The sequence below is a fragment of the Petromyzon marinus genome, chromosome 17 (genome assembly GCF_048934315.1).
Source record: "Petromyzon marinus isolate PM22_M1 ecotype Great Lakes invasive population chromosome 17, UKy_Petmar_22M1.pri1.0, whole genome shotgun sequence".
NCBI lineage: Eukaryota > Metazoa > Chordata > Hyperoartia > Petromyzontiformes > Petromyzontidae > Petromyzon > Petromyzon marinus.
Window position 1 is genome coordinate 15,777,745 of NC_133683.1, and position 24,611 is coordinate 15,802,355.

Genomic DNA, 24,611 nt, shown 5'->3' on the forward strand with positions numbered 1-24,611 from the left:
CTTGTCATGGCCGGGGTCCCACGCCTCCCAACGAGGTGAAGCATCGTTACACATCACCCGAGACACAGCCGCACAGCGCACACGACACTCGGGAGGCTGCTCCTCATCTCACATCGTTTATTTAAAACCGAAAATAACAGCGGTGGCGACGCAAGCTCAGAGCGGAAGTAACGACGCCTTCCATCCCTCTCATCCGCCGCCGGCTTTAATCGAGCTGTGAGGGGAGAAGGGGGAGAGACAGGAGAGTTGCAGTCAAGTAAATCGTCACACGTGACATTTATACACAACTCACATGGGTGTTACACAACATCGATGCAGTGATATCACAAGCCCTCTCTCAGAGTATTAACCACGACTTTTAAGTGTTTTTAATGCTAACAGCATCCATGCATTAGCTGTGTCTCTAACAGTGTGCGTGGGGGGGGGGGCACAATAACTGTCAAAAAGATTATCGCATGTAAACAACTTTTATTGTAAGGTTATGTTCCTATCAATGACAAATACCAACGCCTGCAGAAAACCAGCAAAATTGATCCAAGAAATGCCTCAATTGGCAATATAAACAGCGCTAAGAGAACGAGCCTAGCCGGCCAAGGCCATTTCATTGCTACGCGTGATATCACGAGACTTCTTGAAGCGCATAATTATTACCGCCATTTAAAATCTTCGATAGGCACATTGGAAATCAGTACAAAATTCCAAAACTGAATCACTCCTTGTCATCAATAAATCAATTCTTATAAAGCCTCGGGTTTGAGTGTGCACTTCCTAAACTGAAACCTCGCACTGACCAGACACCTTGGAAGTTGCCACTGATCCTCAGCTCTCCCCACTCATCTCAACTCTGCAGGCCCTTATCTCCAACTGTGCAACATCTCCCACATCCATCAGTTCCTTACCAGAGGCTGTAGCCGAGACTCATCCATGCCTTCGTGATATCCTGACAATTGCAACCCTCTCCTCTATGGTCTCTTCACATCCTGTACCACCCAAAATACCTCAACCTCCCAATGTCCCTTATCACCAAACTCAAGACGATTCAGAATACTGCTGCCAGATTCCTCAACTGCGCCGTAAACTTGACCACGTTACCGCAATATTCTGATCCCAGATCAATTCTAAGATCGAACTCGCTATCTGCAAGATCTTCCCATGGACTGGCCCCGGCCTACCTTTCCCCTCTGATGTCCCTATTCCCCTCCACCCCAAGCACCATCCACTCCAGTAACAGAGGCTTCTGTTGAAGCCCTGGGTCAAATTGTCCAGTGGGAGGACTCTCCTTCTCTGCTGCCCCCATAGTCTGGAACTCCCTTTCCCCAGACATCCACGCTTTCCACTTCCTACCCCTGTTCGTGCTCAGGCTAAAGACAGTCCCCTCCTCCCCTCCACCTACGACTGACGAAGTATATAAAATTTGTTTTCTTGCCACAATTCCCTGGTCTTACTTATCTGTGCAGCTTCATGAGATGTCGTTGCACGACTAAGCTATAAACCCAAGCCTAATACAACGACCATGACACATTCCCCACTAAAACAAAAGCTTACTTAACAAAGCCCAACTTAATTATAACACCAACATATAACAAAACCTTAAGCCAATGAGCCCCCTGACTTTAACCAGGGTTTCTCCAACTCCCATGATCATGACCCAACCAAGGCAAGCCTTTCCCAGCTCACCAATCTTCCCTATAAATATAAATCAAGGCTGTACATTGCCCGTGCCAGATTGTTAAACATGTCCTGAGGGACATAGTACCAATTCAAATAAAAAAAACCCATATTCCACCTCTGATTAGCGCAACCAGCTATGTATGGCACGAAAGAAGTTGAATATACATATATTCCATGTTGGAACGTGCACAACATATCAGCTTATCATATATTGTATTTATTAGGCTTGTTTACCGAGGAAAGCCCAATTGTCAAGACTTTTTGAGGAGGGTCCTGCCAGGTTTCTTTGTGTGCGAGCCCCATTGTATCATTTTCAGGAATGGGGGATGTTTAACCAACACGAGTTACATTGTGTTTGAGGAACCAGAGAAAACCCATGCATAGCAGGAAGAAAATACAAACTCCACACAGGAAGACAACAGAGTTGGGAATCGAACTCGGACGCCTCCTTGTTGTGAGGCTCAAGTGTTACCACTAGCCTGCCAACCGCAATACATCTTATTAACATAATTTCAAGACCACAGATTAGACTCAAACAAGCTCTCTATACTCATCCGAACCTGCACTCCATATCACAGGTTCACACAATTCAAACAGGCACTTCACATGGAACACACATCCACGAGCTCTAGGTTTGAATCTGTGCTCTCTACGTGGATGTTTAGCAATGATCATACATGTGCAGTGTGATATAACTTGATGTGCTTAAATGTAGGTCCAGTAACCTTAGTGTGCTGTTCAAGACTGGAATTTGGAAATCCTAAACTTAAGTCTCATCTGGACAGGCACCTATCCTGGCACCTCTCAGTACTGGTTTAACGTAGGGGCCAACAAGGGACATATCCGTGTCCGTTATACTGCATCAGTGGCTTCCTTCACTGTCCGCTCAACGATCACACTCCATCGTTCAAACCGTTTCACTTTGCCTGTAACACCTGGGGTTACAAAACTTTAGTGGCAAGTGGTGCTTAAGACGAGCTGTGCACTTGTGCATGGCATTTAAAACAAACATGTAATATGCGCAGAAATGTATCTACACTACTTCAAGCTTAAAGAATGGCTCTAGTGAATGCAAACCCAATAGGTTGGCGTTAATAATGTAAAGTGATTATCAAAATGACTACTTTATACAAATGTTATATCTTGCACGTAATCAGCGAATTATATGTTTTACTCAAATAGTGTCAAATGGGGTAGGGGAAATTATTTGTACCCAAAACGTAATATGGACCGCTGGTGGTTACGTACATTACCTGTTTATGACTAAGATTGATCAGCGAGTAAAACTATTTAATTTTCTATAAACACCAGAACTACATCTTTAAGACATCGCCCCGCAATCAAGACCTCCGCTCCCAACGCTGCTGCACCCCTGTCGTCGCCGCAACGTACGCCCGAACACATTCGAAATTTCTCCTACACGGTATCCACGCCGCAGCCTGCGTCTAAGGTTGCTGCTGCTCTCCGCGCGCGGCTGTTCGGGGGGACCTGGCCCTGCTTGTTGAGCCTCCTCACCTTCTGGAAGCCAATGTCCTTGGCATACTGACGGAAGCACTGGCGGCACATGTTGAGGCCGTACTTGCGGATGAGGCCGTGGCGGTTGGAGCACACGCGGCTGTCGGGCGCGCACACGGGGGGGGTGGGTGAGGTTAGAATTCCGGTGGCACAACGTGGAACCACAAACTGCACCATGGGGGAAATGCAGAACCTAAATGCAATTAACAACGTAAGGGGGGGGGGGGGGAGGGGGTGGCTCTTCCTGGCATCCTACTCGATGGTGATCTAAACTAGCATTAGGTTCGACTTTCAATGAGGGTACTTTAGTTGTGTTTAACCAAGTGAGAACTCAAATCCAAAAGCAACTTCGTCGACCACAAGTTAAAATGCTTAACGTCATGCATCCAGCGACAAGCAGCAGTAACAATCTTGTAAAATATAAGTTTTACAAGTTAAAATGCTTGTCATGCAGCCAGCAACAAGCAGCAGTAACAATCTTGTAAAATATAAGTTTTACGTAAGTGTTTGGGGTCCGAGTTATATATTACGGTCAGGTCAACATCATTTTTCGGAATCAACATGGCAAATGGTCGGTTGAAGATCACAAAGTGAAATTGGGGAAGAGTCCCAAGGAACTGGCCAGACCCTTAATTTGGTCAGGTCTTCAATTCGACTTTAAAGTCATATGCTCATAAGGATCAGATTAATCCTTCGGTGTCCGGATCGTTAACTGGTGTTAGTAAGTGGGTCGTGATAATTGCAGTTATTTGAATCGATCTTTGCATAATTGCGGTAACCTCGCATACGAGGTTCGTTAATTGGGTCACGTTAATACAATTATTCAATTACGATTTGGGCCACAAAGGTAATCAATTAGCCGGGGCGGTGGAGCTGTGATTATCGCACTGCGCTAATAATCCGGCTACAACAAGTTCGATTCCCGGCCGCGGCTAACATCAGTGATCAAACCCGGTGTTGCCCCAGCCCCGCTTCATCAACCCGCACTACCCAGCTTAGTGGTGCATAGTCAGACAACACCAACAAACGACACGACGGCGTGGAAGTGGCCTTCATCCAGCAGTGGAGCAAAGATGTAAACGGTAATCAGATCCGGGCTGCGACTCGCCGCGTGTCCCACGTGCACGGGGGCCTAGGCCGATCCCCGCGCGCCATCCGGCAGCGCCACCACTCCGCGTGCCCACCGCTCTACCGCTTCCCATTAACTCTCATTCACCAATTAACCACTCCCAATCACTAATCGAACCTCTCCAATTCCTTGGTAACATCGACAATCATTTTCACCACCACCACCACCCCCCTCTGTCCAGAGGCCTTACTCGGGCCTTGCCCAAGGAGGCTTCTATTCGCACGCGCTCCCCGCACTGCACACACTCCTGCGCGCTTAGTAAACCCGCCGCCCCCGAGCCAGGTAACCGCCAAAGGGATCCCCTCGGTCCCCCGAACCCGCGAGCGAGTTCCGCTCACCAGGAGCGCGAGCCCTGGCCGAACTTCCTCGGGTGAGAGAAGTAGATCTGCTGGTGGCCCATGGCGGACGAGGCGGCGGCGGCGCGAGCAGACGAGGAGGAAGGAGGGCGGGGCGACGCGCATTTATATACCCGCGCCCAAGTCTCGCGAGAGCGGGACCCATCTCGCCTGCCGCCGTTGTCCAAACCACAGATCTCGCGATAAGTGGCGACGCGTTCGTGTGTTAAAAAGACCGCTTGTGTTGCGATCGAAACGTCGTGGGTTTTTTTGCTTTCATTATTTTTTATTTTTATTATTTTTTATTTTTATTTTCCATCGACGTGACTTTACTGAAAGAACCAATAATATTAATTCCTGCAGTCACTAAAGTTTTAAATTTCGGTGGGGGCTAAAAGTATAAAGTCTCGCGAGATGTTAGCATTAGCCCGGACGCACCAGAGTATGTTCTCAGTCTCGCGAGATTTTAACGAAGAACGCGCTCCTCCTACTCGCGCTGATTTGGTTACCTGCGTGGCGGCCATGTTGGTACGGGAGAGCGACATGAAGAGTACAGTACAACCCCCCTGTGTGGAAATCCACCGCTGGATGAGGGGCCTCGTCACGCCGTGATTGGGTGATGGTCGTCAGGATCTTTTGTAATAAATCATACTTCACCACACTAGTGTGGGTTGGTGAAGGCAGGGAACACAGAAGTAGAGTACAGCATCTTCTTTGGTTCTTTCGGTAAAGTCACGTAGAATGAGAATAAAATAATAAATTGATAAAATAAAATAACGCAATAATATTCTCACGACGTTTCGGCCACAACACAAGCGGCCTTCATCAGGTGAAGGGGACGAGACTGTCTGGAGGACAGCGCTGGAGTGAGAAAGCCACGCTGAGATCACGACCTTTAAGCTATGTGAGAAGAAACAAAGCGCCTTGACAAAGGAATTAGCATATAATTTAGCATTGAAATGGCTGAGTGATTAGCTTAGGTCACAGAAAAGGCTATGTTAAAGTTAAAGCATACAAGGGGTGCCTTTGCGGATGTGTATGCTTTAACTTTAACATAGCCTTTTCTGTGACCAGTCACAAGCTAATCACTCAGCCATTTCAATGCTAAATTATATGCTAATTCCTTTGTCAAGGCGCTTTGTTTCTTCTCACACAGCTTAAAGGTCGTGATCTCAGCGTGGCGTTCTCACTCCAGCGCTGTCCTCCAGACAGTCTCGTCCCCTTCGCCTGATGAAGGCCGCTTGTGTTGTGGCCGAAACGTCGTGAGAATATTATTGTGTTATTTTATTTTATCAATTTATTATTTAATTCTCATTCTACGTGACTTTACCGAAAGAACCAAAGAAGATGAATCATTGCAGTCACGAAAGCTTTAAATCGAAATGTAGAGTACAGCAATGTACTTTTCTGCACTGCCTCCTTACTGCTGTCCGCCACGAAGCCCCTTCGCCCTGTCCCATGCAGGGTCGTCACCCCTGCTCTTAGCTTTCGCTTGGTAACATGGCAAATTAAAAGTGACTGCGAGGTGTATCATTCCTGAATTAGTGAGATGGCTCAAACGTCGAGATGCGTCCTACCAGTAACACTACAACAAAGTTTGCGTTGTTTTTTTTTAGATAACAGAAATATCAATTGTGTTTTTTTTGTAAGGCCACGTTATGAGTGGTTCCTACCAGTATTAAATCTATTATGTGGTGTATTGTACGAGCCTTTAACGTGCCGGTTATTGTTTCAGCGTATTCACTGGTAGGCTGAAGAGCAATCGTCAAAACCAAACCGAGCTATTAAATATTTCACTTGAAACTGCACCAGGCATCTTCAGAACAAGATCCAGGAAGTCAAAATTAATTTGGCCAGATTATTACGTGGCCGAACCCAAAAAACATTCGTGTTGGGTATTTATCTAGAATTGGGTGTTTATATTTATACCTTGACAGTTATAGCATTCATCTTTGGTAAAAAAAAATGCCTTTGGAAAAATAAAGGCATAAGTATAAATGGTAAACATTTAACCATCTTAGATTTGCTTATTATATTTGTGAATCAGGCACATCCAATTGAAATATAGCGTACAGGAAATTACTGCTTAACTTGAAAAGAGAAAAGACTGCAAAGTTGAGCTTTAGATAAATACTAGCAAGACAAAAAGTCAGGTAACATGTTCACTAAAACAAACTAATTGCTGGAAGTACAACTAGGAAACACCATCATTAATATAAAGTACAATGCACACGTAAATACGGCAGTAATTGAAGGTGGACCAAAGCAAAATTATTAACTACATGCAAGCAATAGCAGGTTGAAATATATATGGGTATCTAAACTTTTTTAACCCTACAAATATTACTGGTAGGAACGAAGTTGTAAACTGAGTGTACCAGCCTGCAATAGATTAATGTGTCCGTCCGTCCGTCCCCTTTCAATACTTTAACAAAGTGAAATCTCGTGCTGTTGGGTGTAAATAAAATTCCAATGTTCCTACCAGCCCACCCTGCAGGGACCTGTTCCAATAGAGGAAAGTTCAATAAAACCGCGCTGTGATATGGCTCAGAAACGTGGAAATTTGGCTAGGTGTGGCCTAGGCCCGCGGCCATATTGCTACGGGAGACCGCCCCACCCCCACTGACGCCACACGCGGTCGTGTCCCTGGGTAAGATGGCCTCAGCATAGCCGCGTCTCCTCGGCCTCGAGTTATCATCACGGTGGTGGTGGTGGCGGCGCAGACGGCTGGAGGTGGTTGAGGTGGACGTTTCGGTGGTGAAACCATGGACGACCAGGGCTGTCCGCGGTGTAAGACCACCAAGTACCGCAATCCGCAGCTCAAGCTCATGGTGAACGTGTGCGGACACACGCTGTGAGTAGCGGCCACATACCCGGTCTCCTGAGACTCTGCTCGGGACTCTCCTCGTACGCTACCTCACGCAGACCCTGTCTCCCTTGTCTCCCCGTACGCTACCTCACTGTCTCCCTTGTCTCCCTGTACGCTACCTCACTCAGACACTGTCTCCCCTGTCTCCCCGTACGCTACCTCACTGTCTCCCTTGTCTCCCCGTACGCTACCTCACGCAGACCCTGTCTCCCTTGTCTCCCCGTACGCTACCTCACTGTCTCCCTTGTCTCCCCGTACGCTACCTCACTCAGACACTGTCTCCCTTGTCTCCCCGTACGCTACCTCACTGTCTCCCTTGTCTCCCCGTACGCTACCTCACTCAGACACTGTCTCCCTTGTCTCCCCGTACGCTACCTCACTGTCTCCCTTGTCTCCCCGTACGCCACCTCACTAAGACCCTGTCTCCCTTGTCTCCCCGTACGCTACCTCACTCAGACCCTGTCTCCCTTGTCTCCCCGTACGCCACCTCACTAAGACCCTGTCTCCCTTGTCTCCCCGTACGCTACCTCACTCAGACCCTGTCTCCCTTGTCTCCCCGTACGCCACCTCACTAAGACCCTGTCTCCCTTGTCTCCCCGTACGCCACCTCACTAAGACCCTGTCTCCCTTGTCTCCCCGTACGCTACCTCACTAAGACCCTGTCTCCCCGTACGCTACCTCACTAAGACACTGTCTCCCTTGTCTCCCTTGTCTCCCCGTACGCTACCTCACTAAGACCCTGTCTCCCTTGTCTCCCCGTACGCTACCTCACTAAGACCCTGTCTCCCTTGTCTCCCCGTACGCTACCTCACTAAGACCCTGTCTCCCCGTACGCTACCTCACTAAGACACTGTCTCCCTTGTCTCCCTTGTCTCCCCGTACGCTACCTCACTGTCTCCCTTGTCTCCCCGTACGCTACCTCACTGTCTCCCTGGGACCTTGTCGAGGCTTTGCGTGGTGTCCCCCCCCCCCCCCGTGTTCTACAACTTATGCTGTTCCCTGTAGTTGTGAGAGCTGTGTGTATGTGTGTATGTTGAGTATACTCTACGATGTGTATATCTTAAATGTGTGTGTATACATACTGTGTACCATCAACGGTGACGATTATCTGAACCGATCCTGGACTTCCCCTAGATCGACTCAGCCTCAAATGAGTACCTGGTGCGATGTCTAAACATTGCCACTGGGGAGACAAAGGCGGCCGGGCGTGGTGTTGGCCACCCACCCGTTCGTGTGCCGTGCCGGCCTTCATAGGTGGTACTCGCTCACAGCACTTGCCCCAAGTCTGGCAAGGCTATGCAGGGGTTCTTTGTCATTTGTGTCAGTGTGATAACTGTGAAGGTGCTATGTGTATGTGCTGTATAGGAGTGAGAATTGAGTGGAGATGCTATGTATGTGCTGCTGTGTGGATGTGACAGCTGTGCGAAGGTGCTATGTATATGTAGGTGCTGTTGTGTGTGCGTGAGAGCTGAGTGGATGGTGCTATGTGTATGTATGTGCTGTGTAGGTGTGACAGCTGTGTGGAGATGCTACGTGTATGTATGTGCTGTGTAGATATGAGAGCTGAGTGGATGGTGCTATGTGTATGTGCTGCTGTGTGTAGGTGTGAGAGCTGTGTGGAGATGCTATGTGTATGTGCTGTGTAGGTGTGAGAGCTGTGTGGAGATGCTATGTGTATGTGCTGTGTAGGTGTGAGAGCTGTGTGGAGATGCTATGTGTATGTGCTGTGTAGGTGTAAGAGCTGAGTGGAGATGCTATGTATGTGCTGCTGTGTGGATGTGACAGCTGTGCGAAGGTGCTATGTATATGTAGGTGCTGTTGTGTGTGCGTGAGAGCTGAGTGGATGGTGCTATGTGTATGTATGTGCTGTGTAGGTGTGACAGCTGTGTGGAGATGCTACGTGTATGTATGTGCTGTGTAGATATGAGAGCTGAGTGGATGGTGCTATGTGTATGTGCTGCTGTGTGTAGGTGTGAGAGCTGTGTGGAGATGCTATGTGTATGTGCTGTGTAGGTGTGAGAGCTGTGTGGAGATGCTATGTGTATGTGCTGTGTAGGTGTGAGAGCTGTGTGGAGATGCTATGTGTATGTGCTGTGTAGGTGTAAAAGCTGAGTGGAGATGCTATGTATGTGCTGCTGTGTGGACGTGACAGCTGTGTGAAGGTGCTATGTATATGTAGGTGCTGTTGTGTGTGCGTGAGAGCTGAGTGGATGGTGCTATGTGTATGTATGTGCTGTGTAGGTGTGACAGCTGTGTGAAGATGCTACGTGTATGTATGTGCTGTGTAGATATGAGAGCTGAGTGGATGGTGCTATGTGTATGTGCTGTGTAGGTGTGAGAGCTGTGTGGAGATGCTATGTGTATGTGCTGTGTAGGTGTGAGAGCTGAGTGGAGATGCTATGTGTATGTGCTGTGTAGGTGTGAGAGCTGAGTGGAGATGCTATGTATGTGCTGTGTAGGTGTGAGAGCTGTGTGGAGATGCTATGTGTATGTGCTGTGTAGGTGTAAGAGCTGAGTGGAGATGCTATGTGTATGTGCTGTGTAGGTGTGAGAGCTGTGTGGAGATGCTATGTGTATGTGCTGTGTAGGTGTGAGAGCTGTGTGGAGATGCTATGTGTATGTGCTGTGTAGGTGTAAGAGCTGAGTGGAGATGCTATGTGTATGTGCTGTGTAGGTGTGAGAGCTGTGTGGAGATGCTATGTGTATGTGCTGTGTAGGTGTGAGAGCTGTGTGGAGATGCTATGTGTATGTGCTGTGTAGGTGTGAGAGCTGAGTGGAGATGCTATGTATGTGCTGCTGTGTGTAGGTGTGAGAGCTGAGTGGAGATGCTACGTGTATGTGCTGTGTAGGTGTGAGAGCTGAGTGGAGATGCTATGTGTATGTATGTGCTGCTGTGTGTAGGTGTGAGAGCTGTGTGGAGATGCTGTTCGCGCGGGGCGCCGGCTCGTGCCCCGATTGTGCGACACCTCTGCGCAAGAGCGCGTTCCGCGTACAACTCTTCGAGGATGCCCTCATCGACAAGGAGGTGGAGATCCGCAAGCGTGTGCTCAAGACGTGAGATCCCGGAGACAAAGACACGAAGATGCAGAGAGACACTGACACGGAGACATCGGGAGGGAGACATGGACACACAAGGAGACACTGACACAGGGAGACGTAGACACGGAGAGACGCAGAGAGACAGAGGCACAAGCACACAGGGAGACAGAGAGAGACATGGAGACACATACATAGACAGGAGGGATGGAGATAGCAGAAAACCCACCATGCAGAGGGGGTGACAATCACCAGCTCCACACAGATAGGGTCACAAACCCACTTGCGGTACTGCCAACCACACGTGCATTTACCTGCCAGGTACAACAAGCGGGAGGAGGATTTCCCATCGCTCCGCGAGTACAACGACTACTTGGAAGAGATAGAAGATATCGGTACCGATCATTCGCTCCCAACCTCACATCACCAAAGACATTTCACCATTTAACCAACACTGCATTACCAACCGCACTCCACCATCACTCCAACAAACCACAGATCACCAACCACACCCATGTCATCAAACCCAAACACGTCCACACCACCAAACCCCACCTTGTTTGCCACAAAGTTTAACCAACATTGACCCCCCCCTGCCTCTCTCCCCAAGTATTTAACCTGACGAACAACGTGGATGTGGAAACCACAAAGCGGCGCATGGAGCAATACCAGCGCGACAACCGTGACATTATCCAAAGAAACCGCGTCAAGACGGTTCGTGGTGTGTGTGCGTGCGTGCATGCGCCCCCCACTTTTCTATGCTTGCAGAAATGTGGACCCCTTGAAAGGAAGATCTGCACGAAGTAGATTCTGTTTATCTGGATAGAGGGGGGATAACCGAGCGCGGCATGGGCAGGGGAAGAGATAAACTGATGTGGTACAGGTGGATGTGGAGCTGATTGGACTTGCCGATAACCGGCACCGGCGGTGTCAAGATCGGCCTTTATGGAGGAGGCTCGTAAAGGATGTTAATGGGTAGTTGGAGGCCGTTGCCCTCCACAGTTTGCACAGTGGGGAGCACAGATGATGCATCTATCAGTCAGTTAATCCACAACTCCTGGGTTTGTCCCGTGACCTGCCAGTGAGCCTTCGACAATTCAAATGATGGCTTCAAAGCGTACCTCGCAACAAGCATTGTGGTGACGTCATGACACTTAGTGGCGAATGGTGGCGGCTGTTGTTGTGTGTGCTGTGGTGCTCTAGAGCCGGGAGCAAGAGGAGCTGTGCGAGGGGCTCCAGTGGGAGCTCCATGAGTCCGAGCGCCGGCGCCTTGAGCTGCTGCAAGGGGAGCAGCAGCAGCGCGATGCGCGCAAACGCGCCGCGCAGGCCTTGCTGGACCAGATGGTAAGCTCACCGAGCCTCACCAAATTTCAGACTCGAGGGACTTACCGAGATTCAACAAGCTGAGACTTACCGAGATTCAACAAGCCTCGTCAGGCCTCACCATGGCTCCCGCATCGTGTATGTGTGCCCACCTTCACATAGGAGGCGTCCCAGCTGTGTGCATGTGTACCCATGTGTGTAGGGGGCGTCCCAGCTGTATGTGTATGTATTGATGTATAGCTGTGTATGTGTACCCGTGCGTGTGTAGGAGGCGTCCCAGCTGCCAGCACGCTTGCTCTTGGCCGAACACCGTGAGCGCCTGGCTCAGGGCGAGCGCGAACTCCGTCGCCTCCACCCACCCGCGCCCCCCCCCACCACCTTCTCCACCGGCATTAAGATGGTGCGACACTCATCAGCACTCCACAGCATGTGATGTTCTGGTGCGTGATGTTAGCAATGATGGTTATAACCAGGTGAGAACTCAAGAGAGCAGGTTGAGTCTCATTTGCAAGAGCAACCTGGGTCACCAAAATGACAAAAAACAAATGTTGGTGATGATATAGATGGTGACGGTGCGCGATTGTGATGACGATGTCGGTGATGTTTGCTGTGTGTAGAAGGTGCTGCTGGAGCCCGTTCTGTGCTCCCAGGAGTCGCTTTTCTCCTACCGTGCGGTGGAGCTCACTACGTGGGGGCCCCGCGCCCCCACCGAGGAGGAGCTGGGGCCTGCCGGGTAACCACAACCACCACAACCCATGCTGTGGTAGTGCCAGGCTGATGATGGCAGTGATTTATAGCAATGGTGATGCTGGTCGTAATGATGCTGGTGGTAATGTCGATGCCAATGGCTACAGTGCCGATAACGATGTTGCGGATGCTGGTGTTGGTAATTTTGTTTATGCTGCTGCTGTTGATCGTGCTTATGGCATTGCCGATAGTGGTGGACATGGCCTGTTGCAGAGGATCCACGATTCACGGTTTTAATCCAGTGGCCACCTTGGTGAATACAGCGGGTGTACTGTATTTTCCCACATATAACCCGTGGGGTATACCGCTTTTTACAAACAAAACAACACCCTGCGGGGTATATGGAGGTGCGGGCTATCCCAATAATATTTTACACGTGTGACATGTCATAACTCTTTTTGATTTAAAGCTTTCGTGACTGCAGGGATTCATATTCTTGGTTCTTTCGGTAAAGTCACGTAGAAGGGAAACAATAAAATAATAAAAATATAAAAACAATAAAATTCTCACGTTTCGACTGCAACACAAGCGATCATCATCAGGTGTGAAAACCACAGCAATAAAGTTTTTCACCTGATGATGATTGCTTGTTGCAGTCAACGTCATGAGAATTGTTTTTTATATTTTTGTTTTTTTAATATTTTTATTTTATTGTTTCCCTTCTACGTGATTTTACCGAAATAAGCAAGAATGTCATAACTCGTTTAATTTTTCATGGTAGGACTATCCACTATGCAACACTTACCTTTGACTTAAGCACTGCTGAATAAACCACTCACTAAAATTGCACGTTATCACGTTTTAAATTATTCGAATTGTTTGTACAATGCAACGACAATGTGACAATGTTTGAAGTGGGCGCACTTTGTTTACCGTAATACTTTCAGTGGCTGTAGGGGGTGCGAAAGTTTCAGCTGAGGCTATGGATTGCACAATGGGAAGGGCCTTAACAAGCGTCTACCAGACGCGGAATCATAATTGCCGAGTCCCTTAGGCCACTGCTATTGGCTGAGCACTATACAGTCGCGACCATGAGCTTTGTTTCAAACTTCCAATGGCTTTGTTGCCAGGGGGCAATGGCGTTACCGTAGTGCCGCTATTGTCTGCACAGTGCGCAATCTACCAGTGCTAAAACTGTACTTATCTACCAGTTAAGTGTTACTTATTTATTGGATATTTACTTTTGTTACTTATTTACTGTTTTAAGTTCACTCGTTTCCAGTTAGTTTGTTTTCTTGGTGCACGTTGTGATTTTAATGTTAACAATTGATAGTGGAATGTATTACAAATGTAAACTTTGTATTAATGATGGATTTAAGCTGCAATAACGACGTTAAAGATATGAATGCATGCGGGGTATATGGAGGTGCGGGCTATCTGAAATTTGTTTTGCACAAAACGCATTTTTTTCGGGTTATATGCGTATGCAGGCTCTATGCGGGCTATATACGGGAAACTACGGTAATCAGAAAAAACATGTCTGCTTCACAGTGCACGTAAAAGTGACAATTCGCAAAAGTAGACCCTTGTGTGCTGGCAAATCCCCCCAATTGGAATCTAATAGCAATCGTCGCCCCCCCCCCCCCCATTATGAATAAGTCTTCAGGCTTGGCGAGACTTTCCTGGCGTGATTACATTCACAAATGACAAATCTTCACAAAGCAACTGTAATTGCAGGCATTGAATAATAAGCTGTTGCTGCTGCTGATGGTGGTGCCCGCGGTGTTGATGGTGTCCCCCAGGTATCTGAATCACGTGCGCTCGGCCTCATCCCTGGATCAAGGCGGCGGGTACACGTCGGCGCTCGCCTGCCGCCGTGCGCTGCAGGACGCCCTCAGCGGCCTTTTCTGGCGGCCGCACGCGGCGGGAGGCGGGGGGGTGGTGGCGGCGATGGCGGGAGGGGCGGCCGCCACCGGGACCACGTGACGGTGCCATCCACACAACGGGCGACCTGGCACCAGCTCGAAACCCGGTCATGCAGGTGTAGTGTGTCAACTGAGGTGCACACACACACTGTTGTAGGAGGCAACGCGTTTATTAAACAATTAACTTTACACAAGATTGTTGCTTTTAAATTTTGATTTAAAGCTTTCGTGACTGCAGTAATTCATATTCTTAGTTTTTTCGGTAAAGTCACGTTGAAGAGAAACAACAGAATAACAACGTGACTTTACCGAAAAAACTAAGAATAAGATTGTTGCTAAGTGTGGCTAACTTCCTAGGCTGCTCACTATGTGCGCATGTTATAGCTTGATCCCTGAAACGAGTCCCCCGTAATCCATTGGCCCCCCGCCCGTGCTGCATCAAGGCCGGTACTTCCCACTTCCGGCCACGTGTCCTTAACTCCTCCAATCGATCACCACTTCCGGTCACGTGCCCTTAGCTCGTCTAATCGAGCACCCAGCACTTCTCCAGCACCGTGACTGGCGCGACCCACAGAGATCTGTCTCTACACAGGCAACCAGAGCGACACACAGGCAGCTGTACCACCACCACTGCCAATAACAACACCTTCAGCATAACCACCCCCAGCAACAGTCCTCTCCTTTATTCCTCAATTAACTCGATCATTAATTCCAGCTTTGGACTCCCAGAATCCCTGGGAAGTCACATGGGATGGGTGGGGCCGGTACTGGTGTGAGAAAGGAAGGCACAGATGCGGATGTGACACGAAAAATAATGCTGCAGGCCATCAAAATGAGTTTTGTTACGGGAATGCTAATGAGTGGTGCGTCACCGTACATGGGAAAAGGGCTTGAGTAAGGTCAGAGCTAAACATTGAGTGATTTAACGGTTTATTCCAGTTCCAGCAGAACACACAACGCAACTTTGATCAATATAAACTGCCATTCGTCACTAGGCAACGGTGATGTCACTACATCGATTGTACCAGACGACATAGGTACACTTTCGGGGGTCACAGGACAGAAAGGTGTTAACAACGGTTGAGTGCCCAAGACTGGCAGATGCACCACCACTTGTGCTGCCCGCTGCCACCTCGCTGCGTTTTAGCCACCGGGCGCTCCACTCACGGTGCGCGTCTCTTCCGCCAGCTATTGCTACTTGAACGGCTGCTTCCAACCGCTCAGTATGTCCTCCATAGGCCGATCTTGACACCGCTGGTACCCGTCTCCGGCAATGGTAAACACATGCAACCTCCGCAGCGCATGGTAAGATTTTAAGTCTTGTTTTGTTAATGCAAGGCAGCTCAGGCTTTCACAGCACAGGGAGGGGAAAGTTGCAATCACAGCTTTTCCCCATGTCAGAGCAGTGTGAGCCCAGCAGAGCTACACACCAACGGCTGACTGGTTTGAGCTAAAGGGAACAAGGCTTTCAGATATCAATGGCTAATTAACCGTTAGTGGCACACAAAGCTCAGCATTTTGGAGGGGGAGCAAATTGTTATGACCAAGAGGTACCATGTCAAAAACAAGTGTTCCTGTGTAAGTTCACATCAAACTCTCCTTGGTGAATAATTATTTCGTGTTCATAATGGCGATGTGTTTTTTTTTACATGAATGAAAAACACTTCAATATTTTTTTTAAATGTATAATGACCATTTAAACATTTCCGGGCAAGGGGGTAACTGCTCATTTTTGCCACCGTCTGAGTGCTTTTCTAGGATTAGGACTGTGTGCGTTCCAGCATCTCTTAAACATGTTAGTCCACAGGCACAAACACACAAACACTTGTCATTTTTGAAGCGCGTTTATAATAAATATTTCTGCGTGGACGCATATATGAATGACGTTCACCAATCGCGGTGTCACGGTGCGACACGGAATGTTCAAATCATTCATGGGGGGGGAGGGGGGGATCGTGTAAACGGGGGCAATAGTCGGGCCCGTGTTGCTAGTCCAGCATCGTGGGTGACTGAGTGGATGGTTGATTGAGCGAACATGCGAGTGAACGAGCCAGGCACCGCGTCGTGCCCCGCCGACGTGACCGTTAGGACGATTCCTGCTTTACGATGCAAAGGTGGCGATGCCGCCCTTTAGCTCTATAGGTCACAGTTCGGCTCCACGTGATGGTAAAATGTCACGGTTAGCACCTCGATCCTTCACGAGGCCTGATGGTGGTGATGATGTAGATAGATGATGGTGCTGCGGTCAACCGTGTTTACATCTCGTCGTCCAGACCCAGGTCCTCCTCTGGGAAGTCGCCCACAGTGATTGACATCGGCTTGAGGAATGCGCCGTAGCGCGGCTCGCACTCAAAGTACCGGCGACCACCCACACTACACGGCACACACAGCCACGGGAAGAGGAAGTTAGCGAGGGCCTATTTAGGCAGCCACCAGACATTGCTATGCATTATATGCCCAGTTGACATAAGAGGCAGACGCACACAGGACATAACGCGCCACAGTAATTGCACCACCACTCGGCACTTCTCCACATTTATATTCAAACCACACCCACCAGCATACTGCACACACTTCACCACCCTGTGCTATGAGCAGGCGAGGCCTCACCTGCCGTCGTTCTTGCCCAACGGTTCGTCATACTTCACCCCGACCCAGAACCCTGGCTTGAAGTCTGTCTGACCTGGGGGGGTGGGGGGAGCGTGATGTCACCTCACAGCCAATCACAAACATTTACAGCCAACCACACCCAGCAACCACAATGACACTACAACCTATGCCGGCAGTGGAATTATGGGTAGGCAATGAAGGCAACCGAGTCTCAAGGCTTTTTATGAGGGTCCTGCCAAGTTTTTGCAGTCTACGGCAATGTTGCGACGTGCAACCCCAATTGGGTAATTTGCAGAATATTTTACAGCAATGCAACGTTTGGCAAAGAGCGGTTACGTTGTTTTTAAAGGTGTCAAACATACCGCTGCTGCTGCCTAAGATAATAATGCTGACAATCGTGATCAGATTTTAATTACACACAACACCACCATAAACCACACAGCACACGACACCACACACGGCAACGACGACACCACACTCGCACACCAAAACCCACACACTACCAAAACCCACATGCCACGTACCCACGAACATGACGGTTCCACGCTTGTGTGGCTGCCCCATCACTTCCACCTGACACCGCTGCCCGACCGTGATGGCACTCGCCGCTAACTTCTCTTCTTCCTCGCGCTTGCGCCGCTCCTCCTCGCGCTGCGCCTGCATCTCCTCGTCAAAGCGGCCCAGCCGCCGCTGCTTCATGAACGTGCGCACCGACTCTGTGAGGTGTGATGACAGGTACATGAAGAGGGAGTGGGTGTTAAAATATTAACTTAATGCAGCTGCACCTTTTCACAAACTTCACAGGACCTCGTGACATCACATCACACTTTCTTCACACACACACATCCCTCACAATATTTCCTAAAAAAAACACACACTGCATTTTACCTCTCAAATTACCTCCTCACACCAATTAACATCACATCTCCTTAAACCAATTAAACGACCTCACGGTCCCACACAACCTCACCACCACCACCTCTTTACACCACCTGTGTAAAAAATGTGATTAAGCACCGACTGTGTAAAGAGGCGTTAATCTGCGGGTGACGACTGCAAGACAATTGACATGCGAGCGTGAAGAGTGAGCGAGAGAGACGAATGTGCAAACCTGTCCAGGAGTGAGTGGGCGAGCGAGTGAACGGGATTCTGACCGGAGCGTTTTTCGTAGTCGTCTTCCTGCATGTCATACTTGGGCACAGACGAGAGGTCCTCAAACTCGCCCTTCTGTCGCCCCGTCACGTCCATCACCTGGTGGGGGAGGTGTGGAGCGAGAGCGCGGTGCACACATGCCAGTGTCGGTATCACCGATACTGGAGAACTAGCAAACGTCAATGCGCACTGGCCAGCGTGAAGTACGGTCAAAAACCCCGAGGACCTCAACCAACATTGACAAAGGGATATACATGATGAATATTATACAAGGATGCCCCCCCCCTAATCGTAGGACCCAAGCATCCGGTAGTGGGTACGCACGTGGCCTTTAATCCAGCACTTTGGAGGCAAGGGTTGGTGGATCAGGGACATTCCTCTCAGTGGGCGTTGAGAAGCCATACTCTGGCTCAGCACAAGAATGCAGGAAAGCAAAGTGCGGACGAATATCATGTTCCTTCTGTTAGGGATAGTGTTGCCTCTTCGCAACCTGCTTTTTCTATGGTTGCTCGGGTTTCCTCACGCATGCATAAACACTCATTAGCTCAACACATCGCAATGTATATGACTGCAGAGCTTGGGTAATTGTTGGCACCGACTCACCACCTGGCTGCTGCCTTCCAGCTAGTATGTGGCTCCTTAGCGATTGTAATATGCAATTTTAACAATATGAAACGAAACATTATTATCTCGAGATCCCCTAAATCCCAGGACCCTGGTAGTATTCTTAAGAGATTCGTGGTATCCCTAGAATGCCGAATTGCAGGCCCTGGTCATATTCCTAGATCCCAGAACCCTTAGAATCTGGTGGTATCCCTAGACAATCTCAGGACCGTTGATGGTATCCCTAGGCACCCCCCGCACCCCTCAATTTTAGGACCCCCGTGTTGGTATGCCCGATGGCGCACGTGGATGCGGCAGCCGTTGTCCACGGGGTAGGATCCGAGTTGGGCATCGTCGTCGCTGAGCTCGGGGAGGGGCTCGTCATGGGGCCCAAACAACTGCAGGCGCATCCCCGCGGCGGGGGCCCCCGTGATCATCTCCAGCTTCCCCTACACCAGCACGACATCGTACACACAGCACGCCATACACACCGGAGCATACACACGGCACATCAATTAATGTTCAACAACACAATTTATACACCACACACACACCATGCTGCAGAGGCTCACGTGATCAACTCCAGCTACCCCTGAGCGCAGACAAAAGACAAAGATCACCCGTGTAGCCTCAATAGACTCTTGGACTAAATGCGCTGAGCGAGCACCTATTAAGGCCGGCACGGCGCACGAGAGGGCGTTTGGTCAGCACCACGGCCGGACGCCTTTGTCTCCCCAATGGCGATGGTTACACACCGAACCAGGTACTAATTTGAGGCTGTGTCGACCTAGTAGAAGGCAAGGACCGGTTCGGATGTTGGCCCTGAGTGGGAATCGAACACGCTCCCCACACACCCCCAAGTCATACCTCCAAACACCACCAGCGCACACGCTACACACCACGCAGCACACCAATACCCGGTGACGTCAGCACGGCGCCTGTGCCAGGCCAGGTGCACTTTGAGGCCATGTGAAGTGTCGAAGGCTCAGCTGACAAGAGGATATCTCGTGATAAACCCAGCAGGTGCCATGGGTTGGCTGACTGAGATGACCGACAGATGCACCACCAGCTGTACCCCCCCCCCCCCAACTGTGCCGACTTGCTGTATTTTATCCGCCCGGCGCTCCCCTCGTTGTGAACGTCGCTCCTCTGCCCTCCGTTGTTGCCGGAGGGCGACTGCCTCCAACTGCCCAGCAGCAGCATCCCACGCAGCACGGCACACCACGCAGCACCACACAGAGCACGCAGAGCACGCGCACCTTGAGCTGCGCCACGGTGGTGTCGCGGCAGAATCGCTTCTCGCTGGGGAAGGAGGAGAGGGAGCTCGTGACGAACACGGAGACCACCGCGCCCTGCACCTCGCCCAGGATGAGAGCCGCCATGGCGAAGACAGCTGCGGCCCCGAGTTCACGTGGCCCAGGGGAGGAGGCCGGTGAGGGTGTGGTCCGACGTTAAGAGTGGCGAGCGAGGGTGATGGAGGTTAAGAGTGAGGGACCGGTGGGGAAGAGTGTGAGATTGAGGCGAGAGGGATTGTGGCGAGGCGATGTAAAAAAAGCGTTGGGTGAGCAGGAGGCGAGGTGAGAGAGCTCGCGGTGAGTAGACGAAACGAGTGGGCGAGGTCAGACAGACGACGAGGTGAGACGACGAGGTGAGAGAGGGGCGAGGTGACGAGGTGAGGCAGGCGATGCGCACTTCCCGCGCGCTTCTCCCGCTCCGTTGACCCGGATGTGACGTCACTCCGCTTCGCGCCGCAGTTTTCGCGATTCCTCAAAACCAAATAGATTCTTCGATTCGATCATACATTCACGCGTTTAAAGACAATGCTCGTCTGTACAAATGCAAAGTGATGTCTTGCAAATTATCGGTTTGTTACCCATAACACTGCTGTTCGAATCCACCCCCCCCTCCACTTTACAAATGGATAGTAGCCCTGAGCTATTCATTCGAATCGATCCCCGACTTCAACTTTTTCGACTCACTTGGGAATCGACGGCACCCGTTTCTGGATCATACGATCGGCGAAACAAATAGAATCGATTCCTATGACGTACGAATCGAGCATGCGAATCGACAGGGTTGTGTCAATGCGCTCGTTGCCACGGTGATGGGCAAAGGGGCCCTGGGATTCTGAGAATTCGCCACATAAAATATTAACCACTCAGCCATCAAATAACCACACGTGGAACACCGCTCTATGTGTCAACCAAGGCCGTAATTGTAATATATTGGGAGGGGGGAGACACTTAAAATATGCTCAAAATGCCCCCCCCCCAATATATTGCTATGAAATAAATTTCTGTTTATATTATTGTGGTTATGGTTGTACCTTATTAATCCCTAATTCCTAATCTCTGCCATTACATACAATAAAACAGTAAAAAGGTAAAAAAAAGAAAAAACAGAGCAATGTAATACAATACACTATTATTGTAAAAAATACATAAAAAGTCCATCGTATGTATTCGTGAATTGTTTTAAAATATTTTAGGCAGGAAATGGCAGGAAATGAGTTTTCAAATTTAGATCTTTTTTTTTCTGAGGAAGGACCCCCTAGAAAATTTGGTCCCCCCCAATGTTGACTCCATGGCTACGGCCTTGGTGTTAACCGTCGGATACATCACGCACAACTCGCCGTCAAACACCGCAAATTCCCTGTACTGAGCACTCTGTGCGTGCGCGGTGGTTGTGTGCGTGGTGGTTGTGTGCGTGTGTAGGTGAGCGGGCCCAGGTAAAACTACGTGGCCGGGAGTCAGAGCCATTCCCTGTACACCTTGGGGTGCGACAGGGATGTCCTCTGGGAGGCTGATGCCCGGGTGCGGTCAAGGGATGGCTCCCTATTGCTCAACCACGTTATGTATGCTGATGATTTGGTAATAGCTGCTCATTCAGAGGAGGAGTTGGAGATGCTGCTGCTGAGACTGGAGCGTGCCACTAAGAGGTGGGGCCTTACCATCAGCCCCACCAAAACTAAGCACCTGCCTGGGTATTTTGTACCTTTTCATCGGTTGCGTAACGCTGTGTGGAAGCTACCTGGTCTGGCGCTCCGCACTAAGCTTCAGGTCTTCTCGGCCACGGTCATTCCCTCCCTTCTCTACGCTTGCGAAACGTGGACCCCCCTAATGGAACATCTTCGCCGGTTAGAAACATTTAGGCTGGCCTGCCTACGATCCATCCTGGGTTTAACCAGGCTGGATTGTGTGAGGAGCTCACAAATCCTTGAAATATCTGGGCAGGGTCCCATCGGTGAGCTCCTCCGGCAGGCAAGGCTGCGTTGGCTGGGTCATGTAGCCCGCATGCCCAGCCACCGCATGCCGAAACAGCTTTTGTTCGGCCGGATCGAGGGGGCTAAATGGGCGCACACGGGCTAGAGAAGAGATGGAGTGATATGGTACAGGAAGACGTGGAGCTGAGTGGACTTGCCGATGACTGATACCAGCGGTGTCAAGATCGGCCTCTGTGGAGGAGGCTCGTGAAGGACGCTACTGGGCAGTTGGAGGCAGTCGCCCTCCAACAACAACGGAGGGCGGAACGCTCACAAGAACGAGCGGAGCGCCGGGTAGCTAAAGCACAGCAGGTTGGCACAGTAGGGGGCACAGGTGGTGCATCAGCCAGTCATCTTAGTCAGTCGACCCGTGGCACCTGGGTCTGCCCCGTGACCTCCTGCCAGCGGGCGTTCGACACTCCACGTGGCCTCAAGGTGCACATGTCCTGGCACAAGCGTCGTGGTGACGTCACCGCCACTTAGTGGCGAATGGCGGTTGTTGTTGTGTGTAGGTGTTTGTGTGTAGGTGCGTGTGTAGGTGTTTGTGTGTAGGTGTGTGTGCGTGAGGGGCGCGGTGGTGTAGTGGTTAGCGCTACGCTGCGCTATAAACCCGGCGACTCGAGTTCGATGCCCGCTCACGGCCAACACCGGTGACGATTATCTGAACTGGTCCAGGGCCTCCCCTGGTGCGGTGTAAATAACATCGGGACTGGGGAGACAAAGGCGGCCGAGCGTGGTGCTGACCACTCACCCCCTCGTGCGCCGTTTCGGCCTTCATAGGTGCTCGCTAACAGCACTTGCTCCAACAGTCTGTTAAGGCTACACGGTGGATCTTTGTGCTGTGGGGCAGTTGTAGGCAGTCGCCCTCCAGCAACAACGGAGGGCAGAGCAGCGACCGCTAAGGGGCCGTCCATTAATGACGTCACGCACCTAGGGAGGGGTCAGACATTTGTGACGATGTGTGACGAGGGGGGGGGGGGTTAGAAATGTGACGTCACATCAAAATGCGCAACTTTAAATATAGACAACACGTTTAAAGCGATTTTGAAGCATTTGGGGGGGGGCAGCTTTGTGACGTCATATTTGAGGGGGGTCTGACTTTTTGTGACGCCGTGTGACGATGGGGGGGGGGGGGGGGGGTCAAAAATCGTCAAAAATCGCGTGACGTCATTTATGGACGGCCCCTCATAACAACGAGCGGAGCGTCGGGCGGATAAAATACAGCAAGTTGGCACAGTCGTAGGGGGTACAGCTGGTGATGCGTCTACCGGTCATCTCAGTCAGCCAACCCATGGCACCTGCTGGGTCTGTTCCGAGACCTCCTCCTGTCAGCGAGCCTTCGACACTTCACGTGGCCCCAAAGTGCACCTAGCCTGGCACAAGCGCCGCGGTATTGGGCCTCCCCTAGATCGATTCAGGTGTTTGGTGTGGGGAGCGGTGGCGCAGTGGTTAGCGCGATGCGGTACGCACCCGGTAGCTAGATGTTCACTCCCTCGCCTGGTATACAGGAGGTCGTGGTTTCGATCTCGACCCTGACGTCTTTTGTGTTGTGGCCGAAACGTCTTGAGAATTTTATTGTTTTATTTTATTCTCATTCTACGTGACTTTACTGAAAGAACCAAAGACGACCTCCACCTTGCACTGATTTAACTAAGAACTACGGTTGAAGGGGTGATTGTTTACCCTGCCACAATCCCAAATCCGCCGGGGCGCATTCCAGTACATGTCGTGGGTTCAAAAACAGAGAGGAAACGTATCTAAGGCAACACGGGTTTATTTTAATAATTAACAGTTAACACAGAGGGGTAAGGCCCCTCACACCCGATACACGATGGAGCGTGTGCCCTCCAGTCTGATACGCTTCTTACTGGCTGGAATCTTCACTGGTAATAAGCTGGAGCCGACCCTTGCCAGGGGAATAGCTCTGCCCTAGGGCTCTTCAATCTTCACTGGTATAGCTTTTAGAGCCGGCTCTCGCTAGGGGTACGGCTCTGCCCTAGGGCTCTTCAATCTTCACTGGTATAGCTTTTAGAGCCGACTCTCGCCAGGGGTACGGCTCTGCCCTTGGGATCTTCAATCTTCACTGGTATAGCTTTTAGAGCCGACCCTCGCCAGGGGTACGGCTCTGCCCTTAGGGCTCTTCAATCTTCACTGGTATAGCTTTTAGAGCCGACCCTCGCCAGGGGTACGGCTCTGCCCTTAGGGCTCTTCAATCTTCACTGGTATAGCTTTTAGAGCCGACTCTCGCCAGGGGTACGGCTCTGCCCTTGGGCTCTTCAGTCTCCAGGAGGCTTCTTGTCTTCAGCTGGCGGACGACTGCCGGGACCGTCCAGAGGTCCGGCTTTTATACAGAGCCCCCATCCTGGGGTCTGCCCCTCTTACATACTGCGCCATAGGGCAACCGTTGGACCCTATGGCGCATCGACTCTCAGCACTGGGGCTCAGCCCCTCTGTTGCCCCCTATTGGCATGAGGCTATTGCATAAGAACGGCGC

The 24,611-nt window shown here is 50.4% G+C and overlaps 3 protein-coding genes across 4 annotated transcripts; 1 reads left to right on the plus strand and 2 right to left on the minus strand.

Annotated features, from left to right (window-relative positions):
• Positions 1 to 102: 102 nt before the first annotated feature.
• On the minus strand, positions 103 to 4,806 carry RPS29 (ribosomal protein S29). Its single transcript, XM_032955994.2, has 3 exons — positions 4,654 to 4,806; positions 3,187 to 3,286; positions 103 to 214 (listed from the first exon to the last, which is right to left on the minus strand). The coding sequence occupies exons 1-3, from the start codon at positions 4,713 to 4,715 to the stop codon at positions 206 to 208; spliced, it is 171 nt and encodes a 56-aa protein (XP_032811885.1). The 5' UTR covers positions 4,716 to 4,806; the 3' UTR covers positions 103 to 205.
• On the plus strand, positions 3,722 to 16,363 carry MNAT1 (MNAT1 component of CDK activating kinase). Of its 2 annotated transcripts, none has more exons than XM_076067666.1 (8): positions 3,722 to 4,268; positions 10,421 to 10,573; positions 10,877 to 10,950; positions 11,166 to 11,269; positions 11,759 to 11,899; positions 12,147 to 12,278; positions 12,496 to 12,611; positions 14,368 to 16,363. In XM_076067666.1, the coding sequence occupies exons 2-8, from the start codon at positions 10,440 to 10,442 to the stop codon at positions 14,549 to 14,551; spliced, it is 885 nt and encodes a 294-aa protein (XP_075923781.1). In that variant the 5' UTR covers positions 3,722 to 4,268; positions 10,421 to 10,439; the 3' UTR covers positions 14,552 to 16,363. The 2 variants fall into 2 exon arrangements, with proteins under 2 accessions (XP_075923781.1, XP_032811881.2); XM_032955990.2 differs by lacking the exon at positions 3,722 to 4,268 and adding an exon at positions 7,250 to 7,504.
• On the minus strand, positions 15,408 to 20,592 carry TBCB (tubulin folding cofactor B). The gene is made up of 6 exons (XM_032955991.2): positions 20,115 to 20,592; positions 19,161 to 19,304; positions 18,255 to 18,351; positions 17,625 to 17,816; positions 17,101 to 17,173; positions 15,408 to 16,863 (listed from the first exon to the last, which is right to left on the minus strand). The coding sequence occupies exons 1-6, from the start codon at positions 20,235 to 20,237 to the stop codon at positions 16,746 to 16,748; spliced, it is 747 nt and encodes a 248-aa protein (XP_032811882.1). The 5' UTR covers positions 20,238 to 20,592; the 3' UTR covers positions 15,408 to 16,745.
• Positions 20,593 to 24,611: the final 4,019 nt, after the last annotated feature.

What these genes read in the sequence shown, in the direction of transcription:
- MNAT1 (XM_032955990.2), top strand. Translation starts at nt 7,416, where the DNA reads ATGGACGACCAGGGCTGTCCGCGGTGTAAGACCACCAAGTACCGCAAT. An exon ending in AACGTGTGCGGACACACGCT is followed by an intron (nt 7,505 to 10,420) that starts GTGAGTAGCGGC and finishes TGCTGTGTGTAG; the next exon opens with GTGTGAGAGCTGTGTGGAGA. An exon ending in CGCAAGCGTGTGCTCAAGAC is followed by an intron (nt 10,574 to 10,876) that starts GTGAGATCCCGG and finishes TTTACCTGCCAG; the next exon opens with GTACAACAAGCGGGAGGAGG.
- RPS29 (XM_032955994.2), bottom strand. Translation starts at nt 4,715, where the DNA reads ATGGGCCACCAGCAGATCTACTTCTCTCACCCGAGGAAGTTCGGCCAG. An exon ending in GGCCAGGGCTCGCGCTCCTG is followed by an intron (nt 3,287 to 4,653) that starts GTGAGCGGAACT and finishes CGCGCCCGACAG; the next exon opens with CCGCGTGTGCTCCAACCGCC.
- TBCB (XM_032955991.2), bottom strand. Translation starts at nt 20,237, where the DNA reads ATGGCGGCTCTCATCCTGGGCGAGGTGCAGGGCGCGGTGGTCTCCGTG. An exon ending in ACAACGGCTGCCGCATCCAC is followed by an intron (nt 18,352 to 19,160) that starts GTGCGCCATCGG and finishes CTCCCCCACCAG; the next exon opens with GTGATGGACGTGACGGGGCG. An exon ending in TGGAACCGTCATGTTCGTGG is followed by an intron (nt 17,174 to 17,624) that starts GTACGTGGCATG and finishes CCACCCCCCCAG; the next exon opens with GTCAGACAGACTTCAAGCCA.